This window comes from Pituophis catenifer, unplaced genomic scaffold, assembly GCF_029215685.1.
Source record: "Pituophis catenifer annectens isolate HBS135680 unplaced genomic scaffold, rPitCat1.0.hap2 SCAF_8, whole genome shotgun sequence".
NCBI classification, from domain to species: domain Eukaryota; kingdom Metazoa; phylum Chordata; class Lepidosauria; order Squamata; family Colubridae; genus Pituophis; species Pituophis catenifer.
The window spans coordinates 44,415,296-44,429,612 of record NW_027256888.1 but is presented as its reverse complement, the minus strand read 5'-3'; the positions used below and the strand labels follow the sequence as shown (position 1 = coordinate 44,429,612).

The window sequence follows — 14,317 nt, the reverse complement described above, 5'->3', positions numbered from 1 at the left end:
ATGACGGCCATAAATGGCTAAAATCTTAGCAAAGTGATAGGTCACTTTTGGTAGTTATATTGATTGTTTAGGACCACAGCTCAGATATGGAGTGTTGAATATTCCTGTCAGCTTGGTATTGTCTGATGAGATTTGATGAGTTATTCTTTTATTCCTTCATCTAAGTTGTTTATGAAGATACTAAAGAGTACTGGTCTAAGATACTACCTTGGGGTGTCCCACTATTTACAGTACTTCCCTCAGTGTAGATTTAGTTCCATTAAGAACTATATGTTGAGTGTGGTTGGTCAGCCGGTTACAAATCCATCTGGTGGTGATGTTGTTTAACCCACATTTTTCTATCATATCTAGTATGGGTAGTCCTCAACTTATAACAGTTCTTTTAATGACTGTTCAAAATTACAATGGCACTGAAAAAAGTGACTTATGACTATTTTTCATAGTTATGACCTTTGCAGCATTCCCATGATCATGTGATCAGAATTCAGATGCTTGGCAATTGGTTCATATTTATGACCGTTGCTGTGTCCCGGAGTCACTTGATCCCCTTTTGTGATCTTCTAATAAGCAAAGTCAATGGGAAAGCCAAATTTCCAAACTGGGTTACTGACTTAACAGCTGCAGTGATTCACTTAACAACTGTGGCAAGAAAGGTCATAAAATGAGGCAAAACTCACTTAACAAATGTCTCACTTAACAACAGAAATTTTGGGCTCCATTGTGGTTGTAAATTGAGGAGTACCTGTAGTAGGTTGTGATCTACTGTGATTAATTTCAATAAGTTCTAATTGTTTCTTGATGACTCAGAAAGCTTCTTGTTTTAGAAATAGATTTAATAACAATGAATTTCTAAAATAATTTTTTCTCCCAACAGGAAGGAGAAAACATTTTCTATTTAGCTATTGAGGATATTGAAACGGATACCGAACTCTTGATTGGTTACCTTGATAGTGATATGGAAGAAGTAGAGGAGGAAGATGAAGAGGAAGCCATTATTAACCAGGAAGAAGACGATAGCAAAAACAACAACAGTAATGGCACTCATAAGGAATTGCAGCAAACTAATGAAAAAGGTATGATAAATAATTTTAAAATAATTTTAATTTATAATTAAAAACATCTCTTGATAAGTAGAAGAATGAATGGATACTGAATGAATGTGAATTGAATGCAAAAATGAGTAACCAGTACAAGAGATGTATGTTGAACTGGTTAGGCTACAAGCAGAATGAGTGAGATTCGAATCACAAAGAAAAATTTCAAAGAAGAATGAATGAGTCAAAAGAAAAGGGAAGAACAAGATAATTATTAGAATGGAGTTGATACAATCTAAGAAAGAAAGAGTTGAGAAGTTTAAAGAACAAACCTTAATATATGACTTTATATATGAATATGGTGGCATCAAGAATGATTTGTAAGGTCAGAAAGATGGAGAAAGCTATAGTATATAGCAGGGGTCTCCAACCTTGGCAACTTTAAGAGTTGTGGACTTCAACTCCCAGAATTCTTAAAGTTTTTAAAGTCCCAAAAGTCTTAAAGTTGCCAAGGCTGGAGATCCCTGGTGTATAGTGACTTTACTTTTGATCAATGTTTCTTCTTTATTGCTCTTTGCATAACATAGTATGATGGTATGAATGTATCTTTCTGTACAGAAAAGGTTATTATAAATATTATACTCCTTTATCCAAAGGTGATACTTCTAGAATCTTAAGCTATTTGCATACTCAACATTGTCATTCAGTTGTAATTCCTAATAAAACATAATAAGAAATTATTAAAGATATAGGAAACAATCATAATGACATTTAGCTTATTCTTGTTTTCACATTTGTTTGCAGTCTGGCCTCTGGCACTGTGTTGATCTCTGCATGATAAACGTTGGACAACTTTCTCTTAGAACAAAACCTATTGCAATGTTTTTACAAAGAACTAATTTCTTTCTGGAATTTCTGTCTTTTCTCTACCATGTAGATTGTTTTCCCTGTAAAGAGGACCATGCTTGTCCAAACTGTGAATCCAGTTTTGCAAGCCAGGAAATATTAGCTGAACATCTTCAGACATTGCATCAAAAACCCAGCGAAGAAAAAGAATTCAAATGCAGGAATTGTGGGAAGAAATTCCCAGTAAAGCAAGCTTTACAGAGGCAGTAAGTCTGTGGCATTTGAAACTATAAAGTCATTAATACCATACAGAAGTATTTTTGCCAGTGAATGTTTTACGGACTACAGCAAATTTAGTTTTGAACTTTGCTAGGTGTTTCATGGGCATATATAATAAACATGTAATATGAATGGGACAAAAACTATGTATAAACAGAACATCATGAAGACATGTTTAATCAGCATCACTTCCTTCTAAGTTATGGCTCATTTATCAAACTTATCTAAGCAATGTAATATTAGCCAGTATTGTGGATCCTGTGATGTTAGATGCACACAGTCATAAACAGAGTAAGCAAGCATTTTCATAAGTGTATATATTAAAAACAATAAGCATAAAAAATTGATAATGACATTTTATAAACATTCATTATTTTAAAATTTGGACTTGGGAATATATTGAAAATGTGTGTTTTTTAAAAAAATCTTAAATTTATCTAACATAAGTGTTTCCAGGAAATTATGCGAGTCATACTGCAGGATCTGTTACTTTTTTGGGAAAAATATCTTTTATTTGCGATCTGAGATGATATCTTTATAAAATACAAGTTATTGTATATCATGCTAAAGCAGTGATGGCTTTTCCAGATCAAGTGGCCAAAGTGCGTGCGTGTGTGAATATGCACGCGCACACCCAAACACCCAAAATGCAATGTGTGTGCGGCCCCGCACATGCACCCCACTGCATGCGCATGCATTTTATTTTTAAAAATTTTTACTTGAACTACTTTTTAAAAATTATTTCTATATTGTTTTAAACTTGTTATCTGGATTTGCTGTTAATTATGAAAAACCAGTTATATTTTGCATAAGTAAGCAAATAAATCAAGGCCATGCCCATTTTCAAATGTATGACAGGTAGTCCTCATGTTAGGCTGGTAATGGGGCCTTTCCATCATGATTGTAAACTGGGATGGTTATAAATCCAGTCACCCCACGTGACTGACTCAATTTTGTATATATATATGTAATATATGCGCCTTGGTGGCGCAGCAGACTAAAGTGCTGTTAAGTAACACCAGCTGCTTGCAATTACTGCAAATTCAAATCTCACCAGGCTCAAGGTTGACTCAGCCTTCCATCCTTTCGAGGTAGGTAAAATGAGGACCCAGATTGTGGGGGCAATAAGCTGACTTTGTATAAAAAAGAACACCACTTAGGGGGAGCCGAAAGCCCTACTAAGCAGGTATATACAAAAGTATGAAGACTATTGCTTAAAAGCATTGTAAGCCGCCCTGAGTCTCTGGAGAAGGGCGGCATATAAATCGAACCAATAAATAAAGTGTAAGCATTTTTGTTTAAGTAAAATGCAAAATAGATATGTGTTTCTTTTTATATGAGCAAAATCAGTCACATCACAAAAACAGTTGAAGACTGATATGTTTGACCTGAGATTTCTTTTCTCTTTCCTAACAGTGTCCTTCAGTGCACAGAAAATGTGAATCCAGGAAATTATTCAAGAAGTTTTCAGTGTTCTGTTTGCAACATATCCTTCAGCTCAGAATTGAGGTTCCCTGTCTTAATTACTGGACTACTCTCATCTTGCTGCTGACTCCTCTTTGCATGTTTGCTTGCTTTCAGATTTGATAGTTGCCTTGTGAACACTTAATTATGTGAGATGGAAACTGCTTTTGTCCCAACATGCAGTAAGTTATGCATGAAGTGGTCTAAAAGTCTGCTGCCCAGCATGTGCATTCAAATGCCTTTCAAGATTACATTTCCAGGAGTAGATTGTTTGATGCCTTATTTTTCTCTTCTTCAATCACCTGACGATCAGTTTTGAACAACACAAAGAAGCATGCCGAGGAGATGCTAGGTTCGTATGCAAGGCTGTCAGCTGTGGGAAGAGGTTCAAGAGTAAGGATTCCTTGAAAAAGCACAAGGAAAATGTTCACACTGGTAAATAACATCTTGGAATTGTCATTACTAAGGAGAAATTTCACCAGTTTTAGAATGTATTGATACACAGTTAAGGAAAGATTGTGGATTTTTTTTTTTACAAATTGTGGGAGCTACAATTGAAGGTTCAAATTCAGAGGAAGATAATTCTGAACACTAGTTTTTGTAAAAAGCCATAAGAGTCAGTTGTCGTCGTCCTCATCATCTTCAAAGAAACACTTGTGACGGTTAAGCAATTGCTGATATTGAAGCAGCATCGCAGACTCACAAGCATTTATATCAAGGCCCAGTCATGTGGCCAAATGAACAGCATGATCTAGAAAATGAAAAATGGAGGGTGGTTTCCCAAGATCAGTTTCTGGGAAGATAAATGTGTGGCAAGGTTTCTGCTCAGAATAATAGGTGTGTGGTTGCTCACACTGCCCCACTTAAATATGGGTCTGTTTATGATTACCATATGTTGTTTTTAGACCCCAAAAGTATACAGCTACCGGTAATTGATTACTGAATATACAAATCAGATAATTTTAGTGTTTGTGTTCACAAATTGTTTTTAAAGAACCTGACAAAACCTAAACAGTGCCTTAGTCATGTGCAACTTTCAAATGGGGATATTTTCCCCAATTCCTATGTTTCTTTTGTGGCTGTATTGTTACAGTGGAAAATCTACTTCTTTTCTATATGTGTTTCAACGTTCCAGGCAAAGGAACAAAGCTTGCAACATGAAGCTGCATTTATTAGGCTGATTAAAGTAGCAAAAGCATACAGATGCTAAGATCTTCTTATTATCCATTAGAAGTGATTGGGTGACAGCCTCTTGCTGAATAAATAGAAATCATAAGGGGTGTAAGGCAGCTTGGCTTCAAGAAAAAAGCTCATGGAATGAATAGACAGAGTTAGCAGGAGTTTGCCTGTGGTAGGCACGTTTGTTTTCTTGATACAAAGCAATCTGAAATATATATAAAAGTGTAGCAATCCGTGAAGAAACATCAAGGATAGGAGCAACAAGTTGCAATATTTCACTTCATGAGAACGGGGTCAGCAACAAATTGAACAGTGAAATCATCCGTCCACACTCAAGGAGATAGAGAAATACTGGAGCAAGCCCAGTGAATAAAGAGCTAGAAGCTGATTACATGGGTGAAATAGGCTCTGTGTACTTAGGAGAAGGAAAAGATTGCATGATTGAAGGTCTCTAAAGGATGCAGAAGACAGACAAGTCATGGTAGTTTTTAGTTTTCTACTATGAGAAATTGAATTAAAAACTGCATGTGAAATGTGCTCTGTGAAAGCAAGGATCAAGAACATGACAGAAGAATATCTGTAATTTGTCAAGTCCAATGAAAAATGACTTTTCCTGTGTATAGGAACATGATGGTAGTGTTATCTGTTCCTACAATCAAAAGAAGAAGGCCAGAATGGAAGTAATATTGGAAGTCAGTAATTAGCTACACAAAAGGTGTTGATATTTGGAGATATTTGGTTTTGGGTCAACAAATATAACCAAGCAAACTAGATTCTTGGAGCCTTTTTAATCAGTTTTTTTTTTTTTGAAAGGGAAAACAAGTCATTTTGGGTACAGCAATCTTGACAACTACATTTATTTATATTTTATATATTCCTTAATTTTGTTAAAATGGAGATTTCCCAATCCATTAAACTACCTGTTGGTGGAGTAGAGACTTGCCTCCCATTTTCTGAATGAAAAAAAAATATGCAAATGTTGTGCCCTTGTAATATTTTTCAAACCTCTATTATTTTTTTCCAGACTCTGGAAAACAGAGAAATTTGTTTCTAAATGATGGTCTGCTGGTGCAAAATATGTCAGTCCTACTAAGTAGAACAGACCAGGAAATCAAGGATAAACTTGCTTTTATGGAGATTGGCTGTAATACCAGAATTTTGCAATCTTCCAGAGAAAAAATGATAAACTGAAGATGGCTCCACCTTTAGACAATGGCAGAATGAAGAACTGGCTACTCATAATTCCTCTCTGGAAAAGAAGAGGACAGGAAATTTCCCACAAGCGTTCCAGACTGTTGCAATTTGCAAGACCACAAGACAGTCTCTGATGGGTTTAGACCTGTGGGAGAAGAGGGAATAGCCATCTGACTCAAACTGTGGTTAGCACCTTCAAAAGGACATTGGGTTCACATACGTCTTTTTGCAATCACTTTTGCAAATTGCTTTTTAGCTGCTTTTCAATTATGAGGAACTTTGGATCAACAAGTCTGAAAATACTGGGTGAGCTTTCTTCCTTAGCGAAAGAAGTTTAAATATAAGTTTTTTTTAACAGCATAAATAACAAAAGGGTGGTCAGAACTTTGATTTTATAAAGTTGCAAACTGACTAAGTATGTAGATGGATTTGAAAGATCATTTTGGAATTAACTATAAAGAATCTTTCCCATGAGAACTATTTTGAGTTCTTTAAAAAAAAAAACAGGATGGGACTTTGAAGGTTGTACACTAGAGGAAACTGCAAGGAACTAAAAATTACAATTAGAAGAATACTCAAACTCTACTTAAAAATACAGAAAGTAGCAAAATACTTTTTAACAATGGATATATTGAAAGATATTTTTGAACAATGGATCCAGAAGATAATTTTAAGATCCTGTGCCTCTCTACAGAAGAAGAGAAGTTGTATTTTAAGAAAAGGTGATAACTTACTAATATTGTTTATATTGTGATGAAGGGGGAAGTAATTTATATTTTTCTTTATATATTTTTTCTTTATTTATTTTTTCTCCACCTATTTTTTTAGTTTGGATTTTTTATCACTGTGTCATTTTTAATAAAATTACTATTTAAAAAGAAGCTTCAAGTCTGATTTTGCTGTACTATCTCTTCCTTATACAATAGGGAATTAGGGAGATGTTTGAACTGCTTTCAAACGATACGTCCTTGTTCTAGACATAAAAATGTCTATTCAGTACCTTTTGCCTATGTTCATGTACATTTCCATCAAGATCATCTTCCTTGATGATCTTACATGTTGTACTTCACAAGGACTATCAAAACAGCCAAAAATAGTTGTAAATCATTTTGCCAAAGCATAGCAAGGTTGATTGGAAGAATTTTAATTTGAGCTATTGAATTTGTAAATTCAGGCAAAGACTTGGACCCTGTACAGTAGAAAAAGTAGGCTTTTGAAATAAATAAAAGAAAAAGTTAGAAAGAATTGGAATACTGTGTTATGCATACTGTATAAGAAAGAAACAAGATCAACAAGATAAGATTTCATAGGATTATGGAGGCGTGGGATGATTTTCATTACTGGAAGGTAGCAATGGAGGATTATCATTTGCTCAAGTGGAACAGAAGTAACTATAAATGAATGAAAGAGTTGCACTGTATACTAATATCAATTCTTGCTTAGAAATCCATATGAATAAACTTGGCAAGGCAATATATATAGTATTTTGGATTAAATAAGCAAAAGAACTAATAAAATGACTACTGTTCTTGGGGTCTAAAATTATCCCCATTACTAGGAGATGTGAATGACATTTTCCAAAAGCAAACTGCACATAATTGTAAAGAGGATACTTTAATTACCCCATCATGTTTATGTGACAGACTGCCAAGCTTGATCCTTCTAGGAACTCCTGACTTGTCTTGCCAACAGCTTTCTTCTTGCAAGATTAGAAGAGTGATTGACAATAATAGATAACTGATTAAATCCTTAGTCGATTTAATAACCAGGGGTAATAGGAATATCCGAATATATCAAGTTATGTAATGCTGGAGTTACTCATTTTAAGGGACATTAAAAATAAGATAGTCAAATGTATGAGTTGTAGAGGTGCAGTGGTTAGTGCAGTACTGCAGGCTACTTCTGCTGCCTTCCGGCTGCCTGCAATTTGGCAATTCAAATCTCACCAGGTTTAAGGTTGACTCAGCCGTCCATCCTTCTGAGGTCAGTAAAATGAGGACCCAAATTGTTGGGGGCAATATGCTGGGTCTGTAAACTGCTTAAAAAGGGCTGTAGAGCACCGTAAAGCAATATATAAGTCTAACTGCTATTGCTATTACAGACTTCAGAAAATTTGATATAAAAAACTTGGCCCTTTTATTATTTATTTATTAGACATGTAGCCTGTCTCACTCAAGCAGTTCCTAGGTAGACAATGTAACCCAGTTAAAAGCTCATAAAATATCTTCCTAAAACCATAACATAACATAACAAAAATAGAAATGGTGCAATGCATTAAATCAAGAGAATGTCCTCTGAAATAGTGTTTAGTAATTTCCTCAAAATCAACAGAGGGGCTAAGTCTTCTCTTCAAATCTCTGACACAGATTATAATTTTTGTCTCTCAGAAGGGCAGAAGCACCCGGCAGCTCTTCCTCACAATATCTAAGTGATCTGGGCCAATTCTGTGATGTACTCCACTCATTAATAATGTCACCTCCTGTTGGTTTCAGTCTGATAATAAATGTAGTAAAATAAATTCAATAATTGACATGAGAAGCTAATGGGAAAAGGAGCTTCAATTTTATGGAAGTTTGCAGAAAAACAGATCTTAAAATAACAAATTGCAACAATTCTAGTAAGGAGCAAAAAATGGACTGCCACAAAAGAAGTCTTTATGCTTATTTAGAAAGCATAGTGGGAAAGATCTGAAAACAAAAAGGAACATATAAGGAAAATGGAAAGAAGATCATGTCAGAAAGGAGGTGCATGACTATGTAGTCTGGAACAGAAAAACTGATGTTCAGAAAGTTAAAGTTTAGAATTTGTTCAGGATAGCAAAGATCGTGGTGAAAAGAAACTTCTTCAATTAAGTTCATGATAAGCTTAATAACATGAGATACTCAGATCCTACTTTATTCAGCCTTCTCTAACATAAATCTGTTCCATCAGCAAATGTTAAGGCAAGGTTAAAATTTCAGACTTACGGAAACATGGTAAAAATGAATCTAAATATTCAGGACTACTTCAATTCCTTAGGCAGCAGAGTAGAAATCCACATATAAAATTGATGGGTTTGGCACACAATGTTGTGATTGGGAAACACTGGACTGGTCAATCCCTTATCTCTGATGTTTGAGAAATCTTCAAGAACTAGAAAATTTGATAAATGCCAGTTAGCTAGAAGAGAGAAAATATTATTCCCATCTCCAAAAATGGAAGATTGAACAATTTACAAATTGATCATCTGATATTGATACTTGGGAATATTCTAGTGTTAATAAAAAAAGGGATTGATCTGTAAATTCACTTAAAACATTGCAGTTCTACTATATTAATACAATTACTATACTAATACTATGCTATGCTATATTATACTAATACTGAACTGAACTTAATCTAAACTAAAGTAAACTAAAACTAAAATTAAATTTGGAGCACTATACTCACATTGCTCACTGATAGTTCATTAAATTGGAGTGAGATAAGTTAGGTGCCAATGTTATGTATTTTCATTAACTTTTTAATGAAGAGGTAGAAGGAAAGCTTATCAAATGTTCAAATGATATAGATCTGCAGAGGATAGGAGTAAAATTCAAAATTATGTTGATAGGAGAAGCAATTAAAAATAACAGTATGAAATTTAAGTACCAAAAAAAAAGTAAAAAACCCACTTGGGAAATAAAAATAAAATATACAAGTATAAGGATACTTACTTACAAACTGATTATGAGCCAGCAATGTGATGTTGCTAAAAGAGGATATATACAACTTTAAATTGAATTAAAATTATGCACTAAAGACATTATTATATTTGTATCATTTGTTTAAAAAAAACATTTTTGTGCTGTAATAGTTCCATCTATTCTACTTTGGTCAGACCCTACCCCAAATTTTAAAGATTTTAAGAATAGTTCAGCAAAATTACCTGAGTTCCAAAAAAAGGGCAATAAAGACAATTGGAAGATTAGAATATATGAAAAGAACTTGAAGAATTGGATATACTAAGCCTTGGGAAAAATTACAGATAATCCTCAATTTACAACCCAGTCACTTAAAGACTATTTACATTTATGATGGCCATGGAACAGGTACTTTATTGTGTCTTTAAAACACCCCCTGGCTGTTGTAAATGGTTGTGCTATATGCCCTCCATGGTCATAAACACATTGGATGCTTGGCAAGTGATCACCTTTATGACTGGTCGAAGTGTTCTGTAGTCTCATGACCACAATTTGCAATATTATTTGCCAGCTTCTACCATTTTTTTTTTGGCTGGTTTCCATTTGAATGAATGGATTTCCATTTATGACTACTGTGTTTGCTTAATAACGACCACAAAAAATAAAATCCAGTTACATGGGTGCCTCAACTAGCAGCAAAAGGTTGTCACAAAGAAGATGACCTGTTATGTTTTTTCCCCGAATGCAAGAAGTAGAATATGACTCTTTGTTTAATTAGTAATAGTAGTTCTCTTAAAATGCTAATTAGAGCAGAGAAGTACTTCATAACATATGTTAATACGAAGGAAGCATCCTTCACTCTACCATTAAAGAAGCTGTAACCTTTGAAGAACCAAATATTTGAAGACTTGCCTGGATTTTATGTGCATGCTTTGTGGCTCCACAGACAATACTTCTGCATGGACCACCAGTGAACTCAAGCTTCTGTTGATGATCACACTCAGAGATATGAAGGCAGCTGGGGATACCCTCTGAAGTGACCACATAAGCTTTTCAAAGGACACAGCTGCTTTAACACTTTGAGAAGAGATGTTTTGTTCATCCTAACTTATTTGGTTTTAGCATTTTCACTATCTTTACCTGTGATAGAAGCTGCTTGATGCCACACAAATTATTTAGGTTATTAAAGAAATGGCTATATTATAATATTTTCAAGTTGTCCATGTGTTTATTCAGTGCTATTATAACTGTGTTAATAATAATAATAATAATAATAATAATAATAATAATAATAATAATAATAATAATAATAATTAGTTACAGTATATTGAAGTTTCTCCTGCCAATGCTGATTCAGATTTCATACTAGTTATAATGCTGTCGGTTTGGGGTAGTAGTTAGGGCATCAGGAGATTGTGAATTCTAGTCCTGACTTAGGCACAAAGCTGGTGTCAGTCACTTTCTTACGCCCAAGGAAAGAGGAAATGGCAAACCACTTCTGAAAAACTTTCCAAGAAAACTACAATGACTTGCACAGGCAGTCTTTGAGAACTGGATGCCTTAATACTGAAATCCATAAAACTAAATCAGAGTAACTTTTGAACTTTCAGTTAATTCTTTCTTTTATGCAAATATTTATGATATTCATTGAAAACAATAATTACTATAAGCAATTTTATGTAGGCATCCTTTAGCCTACATGGAAATAGTTCTACACAGATACTATATTGGGTTGCTTTGTTTAAGAGAAATGAAACTTTTCTTGGTCTACATTTCATAGGCAAAATCTTTGGAGGACACCTACCGAGTCTGTCTTGTAACTTAATATGTTAGAGATGGAATAAGAGTGTAAAATTCTTGTATCCATTAAATGACCTGTGAAAAATGGCATAGGCAGTGAAAACATTTGGCCCTGTCCTTTGTACTTCTTTATTAAAGCTGTCGGTGGTATTTTTGTTTCTCTTTTAGGAAACTCTAGGAAGAGGCTGATGTGCTCAGTATGCAATAAGAGGTGCTCTTCAGCAGCAAATCTTCAAGAGCATCGAAAGGTCAGTTGAGTGAGGGCTGACCCCCAGTAGGTCTCAACTTTTCTAGGGTAGAGGCCAGAGAGATCAGTCCCTTGAGAGCTGCTAAAACACAAATTATCCAGGTTTTTTCTCCAGCTGACAAACACAGTAGTCTGAAACCTAAGTATTTATTTTCATTACATGTTAAATCAAAGTTAAAGCAAAACACTATTCTGTATTTCTTTCCTGTCCTAGAGATAGCGATTTAGCCTTAGGTATATATTACATTTTACTGTATAGTCAGAATGCTTAAAATTATGACTAGATGGTAAATTCATAGGAATAATTTAATAGCCACTTAAAATCAAAGGATTCTTCTTTTAACAAATGTGTCTCTTGCATTATTTATTTTACTAAATATTATTAGCACTGTTAGTCATGCACTTTAGTGCATTTATCCTACATTAAAATATTTATATTTAATTGTCCATGAACATTATTTGAAAAAGAAGTCAAATTATAGATCTTAAAGAAAAGACGTATCTGTTTCAGCCCTGTCAAGAAAGAGGAATATAAAGCAAAAGTAAATGTACTTTTGCTTTAACCCATTCACTTGTGTCCAACTCTAGGAGGCGGTGCTCATCTCCATTTTTTAGTTGAGGGAGCCAACATTGTCTGAAGGCATTTCCATGGTCATGTGACCAGCATGACTATATGCTGAGGTGCACATAACGCTGTTACCTTCCCACTGAAATTGTACCTATTTATCTACTTGCATTTTCATGCTTTCGAACTTCTAGGTGGGCAGGAGCTGGGGCAGGCACCCCATTGCACAGCACTTGGGTCTTGAACCCAGGCTGTCAGTGTCTTTAACTGCTAAGCCATTGTGTCCCTAATCAATTAAATATTTTTGTCTATGAACATTGTTTGAAAGAAGAAGACAAATTATAGATCTTAAGGAAAAGAAGTATCTGTTTCACCTCTGTCAATGATAGAGAACATGCAGGATAAAATATCTGTTATTGTGGCTGACATACAGTATCATTAGATGTTATCCACACCAAACTTCAGTTCTTAACATGTTTAAAAAATAAACATGTTTATTTTCAGAAACTATAGCATTTAACTTTCTAAGTAGAGTAGTACTTCCAAATTCTTCAGTTGATGTACTCCCAATTATGTTTTGATAGATGCAGCTACAGATACATTTTGGAAGTTGCCTTATATATTGGAATAAATTGGAGTTATTGTTATGTTAAAATTTTGTCTGATAACATAAATATATTAATATAATTAATATATTAATTAAATTAATATTCGACAACTGCCTGAAGCTCACTTTCTCATTTTGATTATGAGTTTTATGTGCTATTCTTTTATGTGCTATTTAGGTCAGTTGTTGCAGGTTATCATATCATACTTATGATATCCTAGCAGCTACAGTAGATATGCAGTTAATCTCAAGCAAATTTTCAATGTTCATTCCAAGACACTCAGTTCTGGAGTTTTTTTTTTTTTTTTAATGTGTTAGATATTTTGCTTTCTGTACTTTTAAAGTGAGTGATGGATAAGATTTATATTCTTATATAAAAACTATGTTTATTTCCAGTGCAATTGGAACTTTATTGTAGACTAGTTTATCTATGTCCAGAGTGTCCATAAAGCATGAAGGTATAATCTTTTATAAACAGCTTTGTACTTCATGAAATCTAAGCAACTTTATTTCAAGGCAAGTTTTTGGTCCATGTTTTATAACAGTAAGAAACAAAATATTTTTTTTCACAGATGTTGAAGTACAAAGCCAATTCCTTCATAAACTCCAAGTCTAGCCAAGTATTTAGAATTGTCTTTAAAGATCAGATCACAGTGCTTGGATTAGATAATCTTTTTAGAGGCTTATAGTATTAAGGAAAAACTATCAGCAAGTTTATGGACTATACATCAGAATTCACCAGGAAGGAGCCCGACTAAGAAATAACATTTTATGGTTCATTTACTCCTTTTCTTTACCTTTAAAATATTATTTTCTATTGTTTTATTTCCAGATCAGGAAATGTTTTTTGGTTAAGTCTCACACATGCGGCTGTATCAAGCTTATGTATTTGCTAAGTATATATATGCGCCTCAACAGTTGGCAGCAGCCTTGACTAAAGCTGAGCAGGGTTATACTGGGTAGTACTTAGATGTGGTGGGGAAAAAATCCCAAATGGTAGCAGGGGGATATATATTCATGTGGACAGCAGGATTCAAGATCACTTCTTGACTTTATATAGATAAGAAATCTCTTTGTGTTGATCAAATTAGTTGGATAGGACAAAACCAGATGTGACAAATATAAGCTAATAACATGTTGAAAAGTGATCTTATTGAAAAAGCATATGGAAAGAGGCATCTGATCCTCTTTTGGGTCTGATTATTTCAGACAGCTTACTTCATTCTAGACTAATTTTCAAGACTAAAATTGGGAAGAAAATCAGGTATAGCAAAAAAAGAAAAGCCACTTACTATAGTTAAGCTTCCTCTAAAAGTAAAATCACTATTGCTACAGTACAGTATAAGTAAATAAGGTGTACATAGGAACAATAGGCCTATCTGCTTTGCTCCTTCTAAATAATAATTTATTATACAGGATATCAAGATCACATTCAGTTTT

At 34.1% G+C, this 14,317-nt stretch overlaps 1 protein-coding gene across 4 annotated transcripts in view; it reads left to right on the top strand.

Moving 5' to 3' along the window:
- PRDM5 (PR/SET domain 5) overlaps positions 1-14,317 on the top strand; it is a 71,668-nt gene that overhangs the window by 14,902 nt on the left and 42,449 nt on the right. For 2 of the 4 annotated variants that reach the window (XM_070948685.1, XM_070948684.1), the window contains exons 4-8: positions 875-1,073; positions 1,972-2,146; positions 3,576-3,668; positions 3,937-4,058; positions 11,627-11,706. In XM_070948685.1, the coding sequence (XP_070804786.1) occupies positions 875-1,073; positions 1,972-2,146; positions 3,576-3,668; positions 3,937-4,058; positions 11,627-11,706 (669 nt within the window). The remainder of the gene's footprint in view (positions 1-874; positions 1,074-1,971; positions 2,147-3,575; positions 3,669-3,936; positions 4,059-11,626; positions 11,707-14,317) is intronic. The other 2 variants (XM_070948687.1, XM_070948686.1) reach the window with 1 other exon arrangement.